The following is a 23,414-nucleotide window of genomic DNA, read 5'->3' as shown; positions in this document are numbered from 1 at the left end:
ATTACTCTAAACACACGGGTTAAGTGCTGCTGAGCCAGAGGGGGCTATGTACAGTATATAGTTTGGATTTGTAAAGCCCACAGTCATGTAAGCATTGTGTAACGAGTGTTAAAGATGCAACATTGTACAGAACTGATTGCATATTAATCAATAACCAATGCACTGCTTACATCCTAGTTATACAGCAGTGGAGAATCCTACCTGAAGAAGGGGAATATAAAGGTTCTCTAAATACCCCTTAATAATGTAATAGTAGAGAAAAGATATGTAATTACATTTAGGAATACAATCACTGTGATTACGGACTGAAGGAGCAGCTCAATGAGAAAAGGCATTGACTCTGAAAACACTGAGTTTGAAGCAGGGGAACCTGGTTCAAATCCAGGTTGTCAGCTCCTTGTGACCTTGGGCAAGTCACTTGATCTCCCTGTGCCTCAGGCACCCAAAACATAGATTGTCAGCCCATCTGGGAAGGGACTGTGTCTGTAACAATTCCTATGTGCTGTGCTGCGTATACAAGAAACAACTATTATTATTATACCATAGAAGTGTAAAGATAACGTGAAAATGTAAACATAGGCATGAATTTTTAAGGGCAGCAATGAACTACACTAGGAGATGAAAATGTTGTATCTGGACAAAATGAGGGAGGATGGAGAAAAAAGTCTAATGGAGAGCAAAAAGTTACACATTTTCCCCACGAAACTCACATATACACATATAAGGGGCCTGAGTTTAATTGTCCTGTAACACCCTGCTTTCTCCCTACACACAGGAAGGATTTGAAGCAGCGATGGGACTTTCCAATATACATAAAAAGCATGTTTCACCTGTTTCAGCCAGTGACACATACTAAAGAATCTTTTTTCCTATTAGAAACAGAAATCAATACACCCAGGAGATTGCAATAATTGCTGTAGGCAATTTGTATTATCATTTCGCTCTTGACATGCGTGCTCTTTGAGTAGATTATTATTAAGAATGACATGAAAACAGCAACCTGTCACAATCGCGCCTGGACATATTCCATCATTTCAACTACTCCTTACCGAACATATCTCAATCGGGATTATGTTATGAAAAAACTCAATTTGACATGCACGGTAACCAAAACGATATATGACTAGCATTTTTCATAAACATAAATAAATAGCTTATTGGTCTATGTTTTCTGATAAAAATTGAAATAATAACAAAAAAAAAGTTGTGATAATGTATTGTAATATACCTAATATTTGACCAACATAGAGTTTATTGCATGTATGCAGAATATTCTGCCTAACTCCATGTCACTATGAGACACTAGTCCGGCCTCTTTTATGTATTTATTTTTTAAAGTCAGTTTGGCAGGGGTTGTAACTACACTACTGCAAAACCCTGCAATGCAGAGGGGCTCGAGAGCAGGGTGGACCCCCTGCTGGAAGTTGGGCAATGCCAGAGGTCAGGCCCAACATTTGTGTCGGGCTGCCAGGGCCTGTTTGCTGCAGGGCCCTCATGCCAAGCCCCCCCTTGCCAATGTACAGGCTCCAGAAGTTGGGTCCGCCAGGAAGATGGGCCCAACTTCCCCATCCCCCCGTGTGGCCCCAGATTCCCCCCAACGGGGAACCCGAGGCCTCACCCAGTCCCCCGTTGCCACCAGGCATGGTAAGAGGTGAGGATTGAGTGTGAGAGGAGGGGGGAATTTGAGTGTGAAAGACGAGGGGGAGAGTGAGAGAGGAGGGAGGAAGAGTGAGAGAATTAGAAAGGAGGGGAGAGAGAGTTAGACAGGAGGGGGGAGAAAGAGATAGAAAGGATGGGGAGAGAGAGTTAGCGAGGAGGGTGAGAGAGCGAGAGGAGGGGGGAGATGGGGAGAGTTGGAGAGAACGATGGGAAAGATAACGAGGAGGGTGGGGAGAGATAGAGGGGGAGCGGAGAGTGTTAGAGAGCAGGGGCGAGAGTTAGATAGGGGGAAGAGAGTGAGAGAGGGGTGCCTTGAAAATATTTTTTGCAGGGGGGCCCAAAAATTGTAGTTACACCTCTGCCCTTTGACACAGAAATGCAGAGCATTTAATCAAATTCTCAGTTATACAGTCAGGTTGACAATACTGTATATGTTTTGTTAGGTGATCCTTCATAAAATTACATTATATATTTCTTTCCTAACAATTGCCAAACCTGTTGGAATACTGTATGCTATATATTGGTCCTGAGGAGGTAACACTTCACCTACCGCCTTTTTTCTTTTATCTAATTAGCTCGTGTTTCATACACACACAATCATTTTGACATCTCTCATTTTTTGTGTATCTAAAATTGGTTCAAATTTGTAGTGGTTTAATTACAATGCAACAAAGCCATTTGTGGTAAGAAGGCTCAGCAGACAGATTTCAGGCTCTGGACAACTAATGTGGCCCTTCTCTATCCTGAGGGTAATCTAGTCTTCATGATAAATAGACAATCGTGATGGACATTTTATGCTGGCAGTAACCATCAACACATTTAACAAAACAGGCGTCAACGTTCAACACTAGCTGCCGATTTAAGACAGATATTGACAGCTTTGCTTTCCCGAGGCAAATTACTAAACCATCCTGTTCCCCCTTTCTGAAGACCCTTCAATAGAAGATTCATTATAGAAATGACAAAATGTCACATTAACTCCTCCTTCACTGCTGCATGGACCTAAAACACATTTTATGCAACACTATGCTTAAATTCTCGGTGAAGTTTTAAACAAATAGGATAACAAAAAGTAGATAAGTAATTATTACAGAGAACCTCTGTCAAAGCATATTGAAAACAAGAAGTATCACAAACCATAAGGTTTTGCGGTTTGAAATTTACTGTAAGTAAATATTGACTCAATAATAGTCTAAAATATCCAATGTTGTAAAACCGATTGTTCTGTTTTTTTGTTTATTTCTTTAATGAATTTAACAATGATTGCCCTTGTGGAGCTAAATTCATAATGTATGGTTTGTTAAAGTAGCCAGCTCGTAATCTCAATTTATCAACAGATTATGCAGTGTCCCCAGGGAAAATAAACCTTAATCCGTTCACAATTAAATTTGAAAGTGCTATTGTGATACCAGGTAACATTTTTTTTTAAATTTCATAAAACTTTAATTCAACGTTGTTTTGGTAATATTTTTGCTTTAATATATATATATATATATATATATATATATATATATATATATATATATATATATATATATATATATATATAAAACCCTGGCTGTGCTCAAAGTTGTGACCATGCAGCAAGCTTAAGCCTATAGGGAACCATGTTAAAAATGGTTTTTGAAGCAAAAAGTGGCACTGTGTGCTCATTTGCATGTCATTTCCCAGAATCCCTTGCTGCAGTGGAAGTGCTGTGTGCTGGGTGATAATGGGGAAAGGCGGGGTTGCAGACCTGCCTAAAACATGCAGATGAGCATACAGTTGTATTTACATTTATATATATATATATATATATACAGTGTTCGACAAACCTATACATTTGCAGGCCCCGAGCGAGTTGATTTAACATCGTGGCGAGCTCCTATTGGCCCAAGCAGCACATGTGTGGTACTAGGTGGCGAGTAGATTTTTTTGTTCGGCGAGTAGATTTTTTGGTGATTTGTCGACCACTGTATATATATATATATATATATATATATATATATATATATATATATATATTTATTTTGGGTGGGGGGGAATCTGTCTTTTTCTGTATGTAGGACTAATATACAATTAAATAGACTGAACACATTTGTCAAATTGAACGATCTTAACCACTTTCACAAAGCTTTGTAAAGAAATTCCAACTAAAACCATTTCGGCTTATGTTAAGTAAAAATGGACTTAGAAAGTGGAGAACATTTTCTGCTTGGCATTAAGTTTGAAACCATGTTTTGTCTCCGAAACAACGTCTTTAGTTCCACTATACCCAACGGAGCACAGAACCAGTCCTGGTCATTTATGTTTTTGCTGGATGCAACCTTCCATTTATTCAAACACCCATGGGAAGGTTCTACTCACTTACTCATTCGCTCACATGGTAAAGGCTCCTATTTGTTTTCCTTCAAGTAGAACATCTCTTAAGACAATGAATTAACAAAAAACTAGAAAGAGCTTTGTATGTGGTGCCTATCGTCTTAAAGCAGCAGTCCAAGCTTTTAGCTATTTATTTAGTTTTCCATTGAATATGTACATCAATACAATCCACACAATGATAAGCAATTAGCTAAGTAGTTGATTGATCGGCGAAGATTCGGCTCAGGGGTTCACTAAATGGCTTTCTACAGCAGAAGAGGACCAAAGATGCAAAGTTCCGTGGAGAAGATCATGTGACTAGGCAGTCACTAGATACAATTGGTGCGCTGCTAGAGAGAGGACGGGGCTCAAAAAGTGGCGTGCCAGAGCCTGTTTCAGAAGAGGAAGGGGATGTGACTTTGTGAATGGTTGCTATTGAAACAAAAAATGCTTATTACATTATTATACAGTAAAAATGTCATTCAGAGGTTTTTTTTTAAATGCTACAAGTATTTTCTCATAGCACAGAAAAGATTTATTAAAAAAAAACAAAAAAAAAACACATGTAGGATATTGCTTGGTCTGCAGCTTTAAGGCAATGTTTCCAAACTTGTTTGCTGACTTGCAGGGGGAGATTCACCAAGGTCCGCTGTGGGTTAACTCAGGGGTGCACAAAGTTTCTGAGCTGTGCCCCCATGCCTGGCAGCCCCAGTGCTCGCGTGACCCCCCCCACTCCCCTGTCCTAAGACCCAGTGTCAAAAGATGCCGCGGGTCATGTGACGTCACATGACCGTGCAGCATCAAATAAGAGCCGGCAGAGAGCAGGTAAGAGAAGTTAGGCTGAGTCACGCTGTTCACAGTGTCGCGCGTTACGGACCTCTTTGGAGCAGGCCCCGCCAGCTGTGTGTGTGTGGGCGCGCAAAGCGCTGTGACACGTACTCTGGCAGGGAAGACAAGAATTTTGTCTTGTGACATGGCCGGCACAAAGTCAATGGCAGGGTAGATGTGTCCCGTCATGGCTCCGCCCCCGCCCTTCCCTAGAGCTCCCCTACAGAACGCCAATCGCAGCTGTAGACTCTGCACGTGCCGCCATGCCGCTAGGCGCGCGTGCAGTAGGGAGGACTGGGGCCATAGCCTTACGGAGTGTAGAAAATAAGGGTATGACCCCCAAGTAACCAGATGCTGCAAAATTGCTATAAGGCAGACAGTCCCATAGTTTCCTGTGTGATGGTGAACGAAGGTGATCCCAACACTGCAGCAGTAATTAAATAAATCAAAACATAAGCAAGCACACGTTTAGTGACTAAAACGGGGTGGGGGCTATGAGGCAGAAACTGATAGAAGTACAGGGCAATACATATATGAACATATGCCACCAAGTAAATCACCAAAAGGAACACAGAAACTGCTGTTATTTAGCATCTGCGCTAATTATTTTTAGTCCAATGGGAGATTAGTACTGTCTATTTAGACCTACCCTTTGTGTTTGAAACCTATCATCTCTTTGATAAAGTCCCTTCACGGGATGAAACGCGTTAGATGTGCTTTCATGTCTGTCTTTTTGGACCAATAAAGTTTTTTTGTATTCACCACGCTTGGTTGAGTCTACGGAGGGATAGCAGTGACCGCTGGGATCTTCCTTTCCTTATAGCCTTACAGAGGCCTCGCGCCTCCCCGGGCATGTAATTTAAAGTCTTGGGGAAGAGCACGGGACCTCTGTAACCGCCGCACCCACCCTAGAATATCTTGTGCCCCCCAGTTTACGCACCCCTGCGTTAACTCACCGGATCCAGTATTAACTGCCATTAAAGTCAATGATAGTTAACACTGGTTGGAATACGTTAATCAGCAACGAACCTTACGGAATCTCCTCCTTAAACAGGCTCAGAGAAGTAGGCGGGACAGAATTGGAGACAAAGAAAATGGCAAAGACAAGGTAGGGCCTATAGTGACAGATAAACTGGTGTGTCAGGTAGAAGGACAGAGAAGGCTACAGTAGGTCCCTGCACAAACAACCCAATATATTTCACTCCTTTTACTGATGGAGCCAAGTATAAAAAGATAGGAAACCCCTGCCATAAACCCCTTTTAATGGTTAAAACCCCTCTCTAAATGGTTAAAACTGGTTAATCTCACTTGTAAAAAGGCAATTTAGGTACAGGATGTTAAGTAAATGAGAAACTGGTTACGACACAATCACAATTTTATATATACAGTATATATAAAAACACTATCCTTTACTTGCAGTGAGGAGTATCAATTCTCACTAATAACATTTGAAATATGTGAAACAAAATGGCAACATAGCACATATTTCTAATGACAGATTCAGCATAAAACGACTAAAATATCACCCAAAGTGATTTCAGTGTGTAAGGCAAGCACCTCATTTTCTGTAGTGGTAAATAGGTGCCTTATAATTGACCCATTTCGAAGGCTTTACAATGTGCATCTTCGCTATGATGTGACATAGTGTAGCTGTAACCAGGAAAACCACTGCTGCTTTAAAAACAAAAATGTCTTATTTGTGGAGTATTATTTTTTAATATTTTGGGCCGAAGGAGTATCTCTGTGGTATAATGTCATTCCCTCTGAAGCGTATGAACCCAGTTTAATGCCCAGTGTCTGCTCGTCTTCTGCAACAAGCCCCAAAATTAGAAGCTGTACAGGGCAGGGACCAGGTGTGCATTGCCTGCAAAGTTCTATGTGTAGCACTGTATAAACTGTCAGCGCTATATAAGAAATCATATATCATCAATATTATCATAATAGCAATACATCATACACATGCTATGCAATAAGCAGCTGCCAATCAGGAAAAACTAGCAGGCAACATCATTTGATGTCATTTATACCAGGGATCCTGCACCACTTTATAATGCCTTTAGTTCCAAGGGTCTTGACAACCTGGAGGTCAGCACTAAGTGAGTGCAAATGTGCATAAGAATGTCTGACGTGGCATGCATCATAAAGCAAATATAGAGGCTCAGTGACACAATTAATAGGGTGATATAAGGCATCCTCACCTTGTTTTTTGGATTTGATGTGTTCATCACACTCCTCGTCTCTTTCCCAGTGTAAATGACAACACCTATTACTGTCCCTAAAAACAGAATATAGATCAAAGATCAGAATTGATCAAATAAATACAAAGCAAGGATTTGCAGGACTTGCTCAGGAGACAATTCACAGAAATGCATTATTGTGAATGAAATACACATAAAGACATGTATATGTTACAGACATCCCTCGAGTATAAAGAAATTGAGAAATGCATGTAGCAATATTCGTTTGGGTACATTTCTATATAATTTTTCCTTCTCAAAGATGAAATTGACCATTATTAAATTGTGTCTTTGTGGCTAAAAGTGCAGAACAGGAAATATTGCTACTGTGTTTTGAGTGTTACAGCCCTAGTGATCTTCTCCTACTGAAAAGTGTCTTCCTCATCGTTTATGTACAATGAAGCAACTGATCAATATTCCCATCTTATTTTCCCAATGCATTATGTCGACCTCATTCAAGAGATGAATGTGCTATTAATATTAGATGAACATGATGGCAGAGAAGGGCCACTTATAAACTTAAATATATTCTAAACATTTCCAGAGCCATCAGGACAAGAAAAGGAATTAACAATAATTAATCATTCTAGGCACAGCTGTCTGAGATGCAAAGGAAAAGCAAAATCAACAAGCAACTTATTATCACTAGTAAATTAGGGCATACAGATCACCATAAAACAGATACAAATATGCTAAGTGCAAAGATTACATGGTCCATGACCTTGGAACACAACGTAGCACTTGAAACCACGGACATTATTTGTGAGATAGATATAATTATCACAAAGTCAATACAATGCGTATGATGCAATCTATCATATGTATGGAAGTACTTATGCTTTTTTAGCAAAGTTGTACGGTCTATCCTCACTAGAAAGAAAAAGTTAGGAGCCTAGCTGTGTTGTTGTCCTACAGTTATTGTCAAAATCAACACTAAAATACATTTAAATATTAGATGAACATCGGAGCTGAAATGTAATGTAGTTACCCTTTCAGTCATACAATGTGCATGTTCATGTACAGATTTCTTCCCAAATAATTTTTTTGGTATCAACCATCAATATTCCATTTGTGAGTCAATTAGGTGTATTCACAAGTATTTGCTAATGCATTGGCTATTTCTAAAATGTAGTCCAGTTACAGTCCCTGGAGCAGAAGCTCCAAACAACAAGGCTTAGAAAAAGTGGGAATATTTTGAGTTGTGACCAACAAGTAAAAATCTTTTGAACTGCTAAGTTAGACAAATGCAGTCTGGACATGGAATATTTAATATTGTTGTAACATCATTTTTGTGATATTCTAATGTGGGAAGTGATTGTATATTGAAAATAAAATAGTGACGTGACAAATAAAATGAGGGGATATACCAATTTCTCTCTCTGGATCAATGCTCTTCTCTGTTTAAAAGTCAACATACATACACCTTGCATGCATAGAACTTATTTTAAATATAGAAAACTTGAGAAAACTATTTCTGACATGTCACAGGCATGCAGTAACTGAGCAATGTGTCATGGCTTGATCAATACATAGCACCCATTGTACATAAAGCAGTCAATGATTTGGCATCACAAGTGGAAACAAAGTACCCAGATTCTTATTGGTTCCTTGCTGATAACCAATAACTACTTGCTTATCCTTAAAGGGGTGAAGCAAGAAGAACTTTTGCTATACGCCCACAAAGCTTACATTCAATAGAAACAAGAATGAAGAATACTTTGATGTATGCAAGTATAAAGCACTACCAGCAACAATAATAAGTCTGATATAATAAACACAACAAGACGACCTTACAATGATTATTACAGTGGACATATTCGACTATTCTTTCATGGAAAAATAGATTTTGATAACAAATCAGAACCACTTTCCCCACCTAGTCTGCCCATTTTCCTATCTGTTATAAAACCTCAGACTGTATTTGATCCTTTGATACTCAGGATAGCTTTATGTCTATCCAAGCATGTTTTAATTCCCTTACTGTCTTAGCCCGTATCCCCTCTGTTGGGAGGCAATTGCAGAAATCCACCACCCTTTCTGTGACGAAGTACCCCCCTCACATGTCCCCTTAGCCTCCCATCCTCCAGCTTCAGAGCATGACCTCTTGTTCTAACACTTCTCTTTCTCTCAAATATGTAGCCCCCTGTACTTTGTTGAAACCCTTAATATAGTTGAACGTTTCAATCACATCCCCCACTCTCTTCTATCCTCCCAGCTGTACATACAGTATTAAGATCCTTCAGTCTATCCTGACAAGTTTAATGATGTAGACCATGCACCTTTTTAGTAGCCCTTTTTTGCACATATCTCTAATGTATTTACGTTCTTTTGGAGATATGTTCTCCAGAACTGAAAACGCTACTCTGGGTGAGGTCTTACCAAAACAAAAATGACAAGAGTACAAGTTATGAAAGTAAAATGTGTGAGGATACACATATCCTCTGATAGATGCAGTGTTTGATATTGTGCCCAATAGTAAATTGCTCAAGATGTACACTCACTTGTGCCAGCTACCACTTAACGCTGTTTCAGGACACTGGAGAATTGTGCTGGTTCTCTACTCCTTCTCTTAATCAAATAGCAAATGTCAGAGAAAAAGGGAGCGTTGGCCCTATTTTTAATCACAGGTCACATTGTAATGTAGTGAACTTCTTTAAATCACCCGTAAATTAATCCTATCCAGCTGACTGAGAATAAAACTAGGACATTGTGTCAATGATTGCTAATTTGTGGGTATAACCTTCGCTGGGAGGAAAAGCTCCTTGGATAAAGGAAAGGAACGGTATGTTTTCAGGAAAAAAAAAGAAAAAAAAAATCATTTTCACTCTTCGTTGTCAAAGTTTAAAGAACGTTAACGTACATTAAGATCATCACGTTCAGATGTTCCACTATCACTTTGTCAGGAAGTTGTGAGGGTCAAGGTCGAGCCATGAAGAAGTGCTAAGGGAATTATGTGGGGAATACCTCAGAAATCTTCAGCTCTGATTGCTGCTGTCCTGACAATTTTAGAGGCGAAAGACCACAAATCGATAGTACGAAGGATCAGTAACAGCAGTTTAATGTAAGGGCATAAGGGACTCAATGCACAGAAGATAAGGTGCAATGAATCCAGTCAGTAAGTGGCCATTAGGATTGATACCCGTTACTGCAATTTTAGAGTGCTTTATTAAAAAGGCAAAAGTATCTTATCAGAAGTCATTCCTAAACAGATCTAAAATAATGGTAAAAGCTCATAGTACTGTAAAAAAATGCAGACATTTACGCTTTAACAAGTAAACAACATGCAATACAAAAATAAATATAAGTATGCACTGTTCCTCCAATATAACACTCCCACATGAGGTTGTATTATATCAATACAATGTACACACCGATTTTTATGATGGCCAAAAGTGTTTGCAATGATAAGATTATGGGGGAAAAAAATTGCGAGTTGAAAATGCACAAACATCTGAAGTGAAATTACTACAATAAGTCATGAAAGTGCAGCCTCCAAGTGATTTTTCTTTAGGGATTCCTTGATAGTCTCCTTGCCATGAGCTGTGCTTACCAAATGTGCATTGGATTTGCTTTGGACATAAACTCCCTTTGCTGCAGTCTTGCATAAATAAGCAGTATACATTCAAGAGGGAAAGTCCTAAGTAGCCCTCAAAAGGGGCGTGCAATGCAGTAATGCGCAGTGATACTAACCTGGGAAGTTGATTTTTTGGCATCCTCAATAATTTCCAACCCTTAAAGAGGAAACCCCCCTTCATAGTAGGTGGCATTTACTTGTTAGAGTAAGGCCCAAATCCACAAAGCTCAGCTAAGTCTGGGCTCATAATGTGACGTTACCTAAATAAAGAACGGACATTATGTTCCCTGAGGTTAACAAGTATCCTCAAACTAATTATATGCAAAAACAATAACATAACATAGCGTTATCGTCCGTTATCCCCGTCTTGGCGTTACATCGATCCAGACCCTGATGAGCGTCAGAGTAGGTGACACCACTGACTAAACTCACTGATCACTGAAGTTCTGATACTAGCTCTAGATTCTGGAGACTAAACGGAAGTTTGCATTGCTACATGGTCATGAAAATATTACAAACATGGCACAAGAGTTACATGAAGCAGCATACCTTGCTCTGGCTAAACTGTAACTACACTATGGCTCGGCCAACTTTCCAGGAAACAGTCAAGTCACATTTATCAGATAAATACAGCTATGCATGTACAATATTGGCTTTTCTTACCAGATGCAACAACAGTGCTTGCCCACAAAGTACTTTCAATGCCGAGGCTTTCATGTATAGATGGATCACTATCTTCCTGTAAAGAAACAGAGGACCGTGTTGAAAAAACCCATAAAAACATAACAGTTTTAAAGATGTTGCTACATCTGACCCTTTCAACCTCTTCTACAAAGTGAACAAGCAGCTGTAACAGCATAGTTATCTCACCAATGGCGTGTACAGCTTCAACTATTCTAAGATGTTATTGTGATAGAGAAAAACCTGGAAAAAAAACTAATATAAAAATGGGAATGATGTGGATTACAGATTTCACAGAACAAACATGCTGCTTGAGATCTATATGGCAGCAATAGCTTTATTTTTTTTTTATTTTTTTTTAAGACAATTAATTTCTGGCAATGCTGCTTTGTCACTGCAACTACAAAAATTATTACTCAAACTAGGTATGAAATGTCAAGAGTTGTGGTATACTTGTCCAGCCCTGGAGAAATCAGAATCATTTGGCAGGTGGTTCGTTTTTTTATGAAATAACACAATGTGTATATACGTCATTTTATTTCAGCTTCCAAGACATCACATATATTAAACTTAAATGTCTTTTAATCTGTTGATTCACCTTTGAATACAAGAATTGTGAGATCTTATGTGCATTACAACTATGACAAACGCTTTGGATTGTAGACTGTTGCAGGAAACGCTCTACCTGCTGTCAGTACGAATTACTGATGCTGTATGATGGGATTTTACATTGTTATTTTATCTTTACCCTTGTACGGGGCTGCAGAAATTCTTGATGCCTTACAAATAAATGATCATAACTCATGTGAGGCCATAGAAATTATAATGACCATATATCAGTCAATATCTCAATATAAAATGACATTATTTCTACAGTTCACTTTGTACATATTTTACGATTCATCCCAACTCATACTGAAGGGGTGATTTTGTTGATTGTCTGGCTTAGTCATATGTCCTCTCCATGGACATCATTATTCATACTTCAATATAGTATCATTCATTTATTATTTAGCATCAATGACATCACCAATGTCTAAATTGGTGATCTCTAAAACGGTCCTATCAGGGTACAGACAGTTGTTTTGTCTGCAGGTTCCATGCTGTGTTTAACTAAGCACTAATGATAGCCAGCAGAGGGTAGCAGTTTTTTTTTAAAGGAGGTTACAAAGTATACAAATGAAAGTGTAAGCAGTAGCTAATGATGAGTTCATGATTCTGCTTGATTACTCTTTGCATAGCAACTGAGAGAAAGAAAAAAAAAAAGTCACCAGCAATAACACTGCCTGCATGGCTGGGAATAAAAAAGTGTGCAGCAGTTTGCAAAATCATATTAAACAGGTCCATAGGCTGTCTCTGCAGCTGCAGAAGGATCAAAAGTACAGTCCAAAATATGTAACAATGGGTAATGCAGCGGAGAACAATGAAATAATCCAATCTTTGCAGCACTAATTTGGTGAAATGTAAATCTTCAGTGCTATTGTGGCAAGGTAGGAGGTTAAGTTAGTGTTGCCTGCTTTCAGTACTTTAATGATCATCTTAATTAGCTGCTGCTATTTTTGTTACTTGCGGATTAGACAAAAAGCAATCACAATTAATTGATATAGAAAGGTTACCAACTGCCAGTTTAAGAACGCTTTAAGTACACATAATATTCCTGATGAATGTACTTCTATAGCAGCGGACTGTAGACACACTGACTTACACAAGACCCTGCACCTATTAACATCATAATAAGGTCTCGAGTTAAAAGTCAAACGCTGACAATGTGGGCTACTGACAAATTATTTCCTAGCTCTTAAACATGAATGTGGAGGAACATGGATCAAAACTAATGTAAGAACGAACACATGTCCATTAGTAGAGAAGGAACCTTAAAAATGCTAAAGTAACATACGTATGCATATTTTCTAAAGGGGGTTGTCTAATTTAATACAAAAATGTGTTCCCTTAGTACTGTTTTCCACTTGGTAGAGTCTCATCTGTTTCTCAATATGCAGTACTTATCTACAGCAAGACATATATGCTGTACATATTCATATACAAGCATTGGGTCTTTTATATTGCATGATATTTTGGGGTTGTTGCGAATGAGATATATGGGCCTAAATATAAAAAGCTTTTCAACGTATCTGAACTATGAGACATGCTGAACATACTAGATGTTATATGGCTATGCTGATTCTCTATGCTCTTCATAGCAATGTCATTGTTCTGCTAAATGGGACTGCAATTTTAACTCTGCATACAGGAGACTTTCAGCACTGACTGGATAGAGAAATGAGAATGTCTCCAAATGCGTATGCCTTATTTGGTTCAAATCTTATTGAAACCATTTAGCAGGCTGTATGTGGCTACATATTGAAACAAGAAATAGAAGCACTTTATTAATGTTTTTTTCTTCTCGGTGTTTTGATATTTTTTATGAGATTTCAAAACATGTATATGAAAGTTATGAATGGCATATTTCACTTCCTTAAATGATTGGCACAACATGTTGTGTCACACTCATTGTGCTGTGAGATAAGAAAAGAAAACGTTTTAAGACCAAATCCTGAATTCGTGTGTGAACTGCTGGTATATCCAGTAACATGAGGAACAGAAAAGAGTGCTCATCTAGCAAATTCTGAGATTATCTTTCAGAGATAAGTGGATTGGTCCAACATCAATATATGATACCATTTTACTTGTGTCAAATCCCATTTGACCACAGATCAATTTAATTTTCTTGGCTTCATCTTTAAGATTCAACCTGGAAGTTTAACTCCTTGGGTGCCATAGCACATAGCAATCCAGTACGCACTTCTAGAAACAAATGTAGTGTTTTGTTTTTTTCTAAACAAAATTGTGCATGTACTAAATCATGTTGTACAGAACGATGCAGCACAGTTCAATAGTAAGTAGTTTTTGAAAATGTCCATGAAACATTCAGTAATACAACAAAAAAAGCATATGCATTCAGCATGCAACAAATGATCATACTAGAAAACATATGTATTATTATGTGATTTTTATTGATACCACTCTGAGTGCTGTAACCCGTACAAGTGCTTCATGAATTTGCCTCTTTATGTGCTAACAGGTTCGGAACATGGGGATTTTGCAACTGAAGACCCCTATTGTATGAGGGTAAGAGGAGTTCCCCAACGGTAACAGCATTTTAGTTGGGAGAATCCGTGCAAGTTTTCTGTGTCCTTGTAAAAATTGCTTCTTAGGCACTAAAAATTGGACTGTAAGGCTTTTTTTAAAGACATGAGTTATTGTGCCTAGTAAATATATGTACAGTGTAATGTACAATGTCAGAATAATGTCTGATGAAGAGATCTCTGCAGTCTCAAAAGCTTAGACAAGACAACCTTGTATGATTGATACAGTATGTTGGTCCATTAGAAGGTATTACAGCTCACAAAGTATCTTACTCAGAACTGTCTAAAAAAATCCAAGTACTTTCAGTAAAGGTAAATAAATATAGGAAGAAAGGGAACCTCTGCCTAACTAAGAAACAGATAGTACACAAGCCCAGATCCACAAAGCTCTGTAAAATGACTTACAGTAACTTAACATCACATTAAGCCTTATTGCATATCTTCAAAGGCCATTAAGTCATGTTTTCTATTGTAAACAGGGGCAGATTTGAGACAGATATCTGCCCGGGCGATATCGGTCTTACCGGCCCTCCTCCCACGACGTTACATCATGTGATGTCACATTGTGAAGGTGACGCATTGCCCAGACGGGCCCAACTTCTTGAGCACGGGGGTGGGGCTTACCCTGGAGGCCGGGCTGCAGCAGGGGAGAGAGGCCCACTGCAGGGGTAGGGGGGGGAGAGAGCTGGGGCACGCAGCCAACAGAGGCCCAGCAGCCAGACGCAGACCGCTGGCTGGGCCCAACTTCCAGCGCCAGCTGGTCGGGCCACCAGCAACCGCCCAACCCGGGACCATTATCCCGGCTCTCCCCACCCTGTCGGTGACCCAGGCAATGGCCCATGGACACTATAACGCTGTTAGTAATAATGAGATGCAAAAGTGGCTTTTACCCTAACATCACATGTCCACTAACACAGGAATGTAACGTTGGTTAAGTCCTGCCTAAACTTGCCATTATTCACATCCAGATCTTGAAATATTACTTTTGCTGGAGAGACAGATAGAGGAGGGGGAAAGAGAGATAGAGGAGGGTGGAGAGACAGAGATAGAGGAGGGGGGAAATAGTTATAGAGGGGGGTGGGAGAGAGCGATAGAGGGGAGAGAAATAGAGGGAGGGAGGGAGGGAGAGAAATAGAGGGAGGGAGGGAGGGAGGGAGGGAGGGAGGGAAGGGGAGAGGGAGAGAGGGGGGAAGTGAAATAAATTGTAAATGTATTTGCATAAATTCGCATACACACAATGGGACTCAAAATACAGACGAAAAGACACACTTACTTGGGGACTGGGGTCAAAAACTAGCCTTTCCTAGGTGTAATGCGGTCTAAATAAGAGTTTTTCCTTAACCGGGACTTGGTACCAAACATTCTGGAACTAAAATCTTAAAATCGGAACCGCGACCTCTACATTCGTTTTTGAGAACTTGGTACCAAAAAGCTGGACTTAGAATATTTTCTGGACAGACTTTTCTGAAGCTGGTGCTCTGCTATTCACGCCAAAGAGCACTTTTGAAAAGCCCGACTGCACTTCTGGTGCTCAGAATCTATCCACTGATTGGCTTAGGGGTTTCTTATAGTATTTTGGCGTTCATTCACAAAATGCTACAGCCAATCAGAGCGTGGGAACTTTCTCACTAGACAAATCAGAGGGAAGCTGGTCTGAAAAGCTGGGTTAGTGGGGAATCTGAATTTGCCAAGGGACATGCGCAAATTTGCCACCCTTGCTATTCAGATGCCACCCGCTGGGTCAGGCTCCTCTAAGTCTGGTAGGGAAAATGGCAGCCCGGACGACTGCCATTCATCCCAGGACGTGGGTACTTGAGCCTTTCCCTGTTACCCAAATGGTCTTCACACCCCTGGCATCCTCTGGTGGCTTTCATCTTCGATGTTCAGCAGACTCACTGGCACCAACTTGGTAGCCTGTTGGTACATTGGTTCCAAAAGTCCCAGCTCATTTACCGTGCACAACAGTATATTAGAGTATATAACACAATGTTAATAAAATATACTTTTATTCCATCCCAAGTCTCTGGGTATGAGAAATAGAATAGAAAGCTGCACTTTATTTTCAACTAGCCTTTATTCTGCACACACTATCTAAGAGACTTGGACTGGACTGGGTCCCATCACAACTTTATACTTATGGTTGGAGTGCCCATGAACCCCAATGCAGGTTCTGAGCTACCTGGGCATTAACTGGGTATCCCCCTAAACCTAGGGACCACTCATAGTTACAGGGACACTTTGCATCCCTTTGCCCCATTTACCTTTCTGGGCTATGCTGAAGCAGGGAACCCTAGTGGTGAGTCGCACAAGCGTTTTCAAGGGGAGAAATTGCCGGGACAATGTGCCTACATGTATCAGAGAATCAAGCATGAGTCTCGGGTACATTTTTAGGGCAACCGACAACTCTGGACCACAACTACCTAGGCACATTCTGACAACAATTTCTCTGCAAACCCCCCCTTGAAACCCATCCCCTAGCAATCCCTGCTCGCTGGCATCCCTGGAAAGGTAAATACACAAAAAATCTTTATTGTTGCACATTTACACATTATGAATGTACAGTTGCTGGGCTCAAGAGCCGACTCTTCTTGACCCCTTACACACGGGTCAGGAGTAACCATTCATGGGCTTGACCTTTATTGAGAGCCTAGTTACCCCCTACCGTCACAGGGCCAATTCTTAAATCCGACTGCAAGACTTGGGCCGCATCATCGGAGGGGAAGAAGGAAAAAAAGAAGGAAAAAAAAAAAAAAAGAAAGCAGCATACGGCCTAACTGACTCGCATAGTAACTATAACCCCCATCTCCTACCCACCCTCTCTTTGCCCCTACCTCACCTCTGTCTCTCCTCTCACCCACGCCCCCCCACACTCCCCTTCCCACCCAGCAAAACTCCCTCCCTCACTCACTCACTCCCACTGACCCAGCCAGAAACTCCCTCCCTCACTCACTCCATCCCCCTGGCCAAACAACTCATTACAAGCCCTCCCTCCCACCTCCCCGACCCCCCCCCCCCCCAACCAAACAACTCACTACCTGCCAACCTCCGGGCAGCATAACAAAGCTTCTTGGGCTGCATGCGGCCCATGTGTTTTACAGACCTGATCTAGCCCAAAGTGTGTACAAAGAAAAGGTTTCATTAAACAAATATTATCTCGTTTTTCTTTTAAGGAGATAACCATTCTCTGTTCCCTGGTTTCCCAATTGTAGAGCTAGGTAAACTTCAACCCTTACTGAACAGAGAACAACAATGGTGCGGTCAGTTCTAAAGTTTTCACTCTGATAACCAGCTGAGAAAAATCAATTGAAATTATTACCACAGTGATTTATATGCACATGGTATATGAATTACTTACCACAGAAGATATATGCTTGCTACTGCATAAATCCCAAATACATATGTAGCCCTGTGTAAAATTGGTGTTACATATCTCTCTCATGCTGTGCAGTAACTCCTGTTAAGAGGGCAGGGTTGCCAGTAGTCATCATGGAGGTTTGCCCTCAACCCCTGTGATGTGTAAGTGTAGCAAAGGAAGTGACAGCATGTTCTGTGTCCACTGTTAGTGACACAGAGGTGGGTCTTTCTGGAACCTATATATCACGCATCACTTCCTAAAGTTAGTGAGTTGATCCTGTGTTCAAGAGTGAACATCCAGGGTTGCTGCCTGTCAAGAGAGTTCATGTGTGAGTTGCAGAGAGTGACAAGCAGATCCCACTGTGTCCAGGGCTCTGGCACAGCTGGTAGTCTCCCTTAGGGGAGAGGTGGCAGAAATATACCTGGCTGATTAAAGAGTCAGGAGGGACCTTCCTAATGAAGTGCAGCAACAAGATGTGCGGCTAAGTGTCGGCCGCTATGATGGGCAGTCTGCCATGTACCATGCAAAAAAGATGCCCTTGTTCAAGAGACCCTTCTTGCCTGAGACTGGAGTTATTCAGCAAGAAGATGCACTCAGGAGTTCTCTTCCAGAAACTCCTCCCTGCTATCGTGGGGATCTGGAAGGGATGGAGGCGCTGTACCCACTGTGAGTAGAACTCAGCACTACCTCATACGCCTGTCATGGTGAAATCCCCACTACCAACAAGCGGGAGACTCAGGAGTCCTGTGAGCCAGCAGGTGCACCACACTACACTGAGATGTAACTGGGGGCAGATTAGGCACAGAGGGGCCAATATGAGATTGGGGGGGGGGAGGCTCGTACCGTTACACTTACTATATGTATGATTTAAACATAGGCAGTAAATAGGTGTGAACAGCTATCAGAAGAAGACATTTACTAATACTACTGTATATTCTATTTATGCCTGTATCATTTTACTTACTAAAATAAACAGACGGAAGGGAAAAAAATGAAATTAACACCTTGACTAACCCCTTTAGATAAGTCCTCAACCGCATTAAAGGACAATAGGTTTGATATCAGAGATACTGGGTGGGGGGAAATAAAATAGATTTTTGGATAGGGATGAAGTCTTCAGTTTTATTCCCCTCTATTGGCAAATTCTTTTTTGCTTGTAGATGTGCTGAGTAATATTCCTATCAAAGTATTTTAGCATGTCTGATCACATCTTAGTAGTACCTCAGATATAAGACGCGTGACAATAGTTTAGAAATGTGAAGGTTGGGCTGGTAATTGGATGTAAATAGAAATAACTACAGTATGCAGCTGTAAGTGGATACAAATGTACAGTTTTATACATATAAAAATGGTACCACACAATACAATATTACAGGTGATCCCACTCAACTGGGAAGCAGCCAATATGTGCTTTAAGTGCAAGTGATGCTAGAGTGCATAGTATTTCCTAGAGTGCATAGTATTTTCTAGAGTGAATATTAACAAATTAAGGAATGGGGAAGAGGGGAAAGGGAAAAGGGAAGGGGAGGCTCCCGCATCAGCAAAGTGTAAATAATGTGTGGATGAAGTAAAACCAGATTCTGGTGCAATAGAGGATAGATACTATAGTAACAACACAAACAGAAAAGTTCCTCCTTGAATGCACTCAGTAAGGTAAATGAAAGTGATATGGTTAGTACAATTAAAAACCTTTTAATCACAAATATATAGTAAAACCATGTTTGTATAGAGGGGGATGGTAAAAGGTCCAAGACCAATCCCTACTGACAGACCAAAAAGATCTTCCAAAATATATATACGGAAGATAGTATAAATGACAATACACCACCTCAATGTGGGCTCGTGGACTGCAGGAATCACCTATGTACACCTTCAGACTTGGAAACCTGTCCTGTCTACAGAGATCCTAGTGTCAATAAAATCAACAGACCTGGATACATATGGGCTGTTGATACTAGATCTGAAGGGGTGATAGACTGACAGTCAACTGGGTCATATGATATAGACCTATAAAGTATCAGTGGACCACATTAAGTGTAGATGTATGTCAACTCCAGAACAGGGTGAAGTCAACATAGAAGTGAGGAAAATATGACATACAGTGAATACAAAACCACATACAAAAACAATAACTACGTGGCTTGATAGTATTGAGCTCTACGGAGGGCAAGCACAAAGTGTGCTCTGCTAGTGCCCTGAGGCACGGTTCTGTGACCGTATCCAGTTATAGCCTCAGCAATATATAAGACAGTTAGCGCAGAGATTATTGAATAGAGTCTCCTAGATAGGACCCACTGACTCTAATGGCAATCAACCCCTTGGTCACAGTTGAAAATCAGTGCATGGGGTGTTGTCCACATTAAATAAAACACAGTGTTGTGATTCACTGGTGGTCATATTTTCCTCACTTCTATGTTGACTTCACCCTGTTCTGGAGTTGACATACATCTACACTTAATGTGGTCCACTGATTTTATTGACAATAGGATCTCTGTAGACAGGACAGGTTTCCAAGTCTGAAGGTGTACATAGGTGATTCCTGCAGTCCACGAGCCCACATTGAGGTGGTGTATTGTCATTCATACTACTGTATCTTCCCTATATCTATTTTGGAAGATCTTTTTGGTCTGTCAGTAGGGATTGGTCTTGGACCTTTTACCATCCCCCTCTATACAAACATGGTCTTACTATATATTTGTGATTAAAAGGTTTTTAATTGTACTAACCATATCACTTTCATTTACCTTACTGAGTGCATTCAAGGAGGAACTTTTCTGTTTGTGTTGTTACTATATTTTCTAGAGTGCATAGTATTTTCTAGAGTGCATAGTATTTTCTAGAGTGCATAGTATTTTCAGCCCTACATTGCTAGCTGCAGCTGCAGCACATTGCTGTACAATGCACTAAAATGCTGTGTGCCCCCTCCACTCAGCAGTGAATGCATTATTGTCTCAAGGGCATATTGTGTGGATATGAAAAATGAGAGAAAGCATTTACTTACCCGTGTAAAGTTACCTTCAAAACTGTGAATATCCAGTTGTGGCTTTTGAGCATAAACATAAGCATTGATTGTAAAGAGATCCTGCAACAGAGAATAGCTTCAATTAATAAACAATGCAGCTGTATCACTAAATAAGAGTAATGTCATAGAAAGCATGACCAAAAACAACGTGTTCATTTTAAAATATGACACCATTGATTTTCTTGCTTTGTTCATGAAACAAAATCTTGATGATTATTATTATTTATTTATTTTTTGTACAAAATGAAACAGACAGATTGTGCAAACATATTATTAAACAATGTGCTATGGATACATTTTATATTTGATCCCCTTCAAAAAGATTTATTCCTTAGGGAAGTTAAAAGAAAAAAAACGTAAGTAATAGGTTTCATGCTTTGTTTCATTACAAAATGTAATTTACTGTGAAAAGGTCATCATGTTGCAGTAAAATATTGACTTCCTGTGGCTCATCACCAGTGCTGAGCTACTACTGCGTGCTCGTAACTTCTGTTTCCTGACTGCATGAAAAAGTTATCTGCATTTGACACTATCTAATATATATATATTATATACAGGCATACCCCGCATTAACAATGGGTCCAGAGCATGTATGTAAAGCGAAAATGTACTTAAAGTGAAGCACTACCTTTTCCCCACTTCGATGCATGTACTGTACTGCAATCGTCATATACGTGCATAACTGATGTAAATAACGCATTTGTAACAGGCTTCGGTACAGCTTCGGTACAGGCTGTGAGCCGGTATTGCTGTTCAGGATGTGCTGACAGGCGCATGCGTGAACTGCCGTTTGCCTATAGGGCGATATGTCCTTACTTGCGAGTGTACTTAAAGTTAGTGTCCTTAAATCGGGGTATGCCTGTAAATATACACACACACACTTTTTTCCTTAGACCGCGCTTATAGTGCTGGCTACAGGGAGAAACTGCAGTGTCCCCTCCAGTGCTGGTCTCAGGTCTGAAAACCAGTCCTGTAGGCACTGGGCAGGAAGAGAGAACAGGGGAAATCTCTGCAAGAAGGTCCCTGCAACAAGGTATGCAGGGTATCCCCCAGTTGGGTATGTGTGATGTTTGTGTGTTTTGTATAGTTGTGGATATACTTTTCCAATAAATTAATTTTATAAACTCGTGTTCTGTCTGGCGATATTGATCCCTGTATTAGTCCTGGTCTCCCGTGAAAAATCCAATTTGTTTTCGTTGCATTGCTTTACATTCTGTTCGCATCAAATATAAGAAAGTGTTTTTTTTTACATTTGACGTAAACTGATAACAATTTAGAGGATTTTTTCCCTAATCTCAACCTGCAGCACAAGGCGTAAAACTTGGAGCAAAGACCTTGATACAATGATGCAAAGAAAAGCAACATAAAAATGACGCAATTTGCAGCTAATTTTAACGCTAATTTGCAATGCTATATCATCCAGAGCATTTTCTCTATTGTCTACTATTGTGCTTGACGTGGTTAGATTTTCAGGCCCAGGCAAACATATCTTCAACTATGAAACAAGCATTAACAAAGTCTTTCACTTTATTGCAACTACAATCTGTGTTGTTAAATGGGAGTATACCTTTAAAACATTTCTGTTTGCGCCCCCCTGCCTGCTCTTCCCCCCCTGCTCACGCCCCCGAACCTCCTTACCTACTCTGTGGCTTCGACGGGGTCATATGATGTCACGATGTTGCGTTGCCATGGCAACACAGTCATTTAACGCTGCGTTGTCATGGCAATGTGTCGCCTAAGAGCCGGCTGAGAGGATGTCAGAGAAGTTACAGAGGCCTCACGACATTTTATTTAAATGCCTTGGGGAAGAGCGTGGGGCCTCGCAACCGAAGCGCCACCCTAGAAAAGCCTGCGTCCCCCAGTTTGTGCACCTCTGCCTTTAAACTACAGAAATTGGCACACATGGCAACTTTAAAAAACTGATGAAATGTGGGAATTTTACTGTTGCTCAAACTCGCTCTCCCTGGCGTGTTATGCCATAACAATATTATAGCGTTTCATGTTTCCCACATCTGTGATCAGCTGATGAAGAAGCTCTGTTGTCTTTTACATTACATTTACAAAATGCAAGTGCAAAAATGTTCGGGATACGAACCCTCTTTTTTCAGAGCCAGAGGGGTCTGGAATGCAATAGTTACTGTGCAGTATTTCACAAAAATCACTATACCAGGGGTAGGGCAACTCAAGTCATCAAGGGCCACCAACAGGCCAGGTTTTAAGGATATCCCTGCTTCAGCGTAAGTGGCTCATTGAGCCACCTGTGCTGAAGCTGAGACCGATTGAGCCACCTGTGCTGAAGAGGAGACTGATTGAGCCACCTGTGCTGAAGAGGAGACTGATTGAGCCCCCCTGTGCTGAAGCAGGGATATCCTTAAAACCTGGCCTGTTGGTGGCCTTTGAGGACTGGAGTTGCCCACCCTTGCTCGATACCAATATTGTGAAATGAGCAAAACCTTCAAGTGGTTCTGCACTTAAGCCATGTTGCTACATGTTTGTTTTTTCCCTACCCCAGTAAGGGATTCACATGGAATATCACAACCGGTCATTAAATTCCGACTAAAACATAAATAAA

General features: G+C 40.5%; 1 protein-coding gene across 1 annotated transcript in view; it reads right to left on the bottom strand.

The window, feature by feature from the left end:
* The window catches only part of ATP9B (ATPase phospholipid transporting 9B (putative)), a 283,427-nt gene that overhangs the window by 123,663 nt on the left and 136,350 nt on the right, over positions 1-23,414 (bottom strand). Inside the window, exons 9-11 of the mRNA XM_075588537.1 lie at positions 20,822-20,902; positions 11,302-11,377; positions 7,026-7,102 (exon numbers count right to left, since the gene is read on the bottom strand). Of these exons, the coding sequence (XP_075444652.1) occupies positions 7,026-7,102; positions 11,302-11,377; positions 20,822-20,902 (234 nt within the window). The remainder of the gene's footprint in view (positions 1-7,025; positions 7,103-11,301; positions 11,378-20,821; positions 20,903-23,414) is intronic.

The sequence above is a fragment of the Ascaphus truei genome, chromosome 2 (assembly GCF_040206685.1).
Source record: "Ascaphus truei isolate aAscTru1 chromosome 2, aAscTru1.hap1, whole genome shotgun sequence".
Classification (NCBI taxonomy): Eukaryota; Metazoa; Chordata; class Amphibia; order Anura; family Ascaphidae; genus Ascaphus; species Ascaphus truei.
Note: the sequence above shows the minus strand (reverse complement) of the source record. Positions and strands in the feature narration are given on the sequence as shown.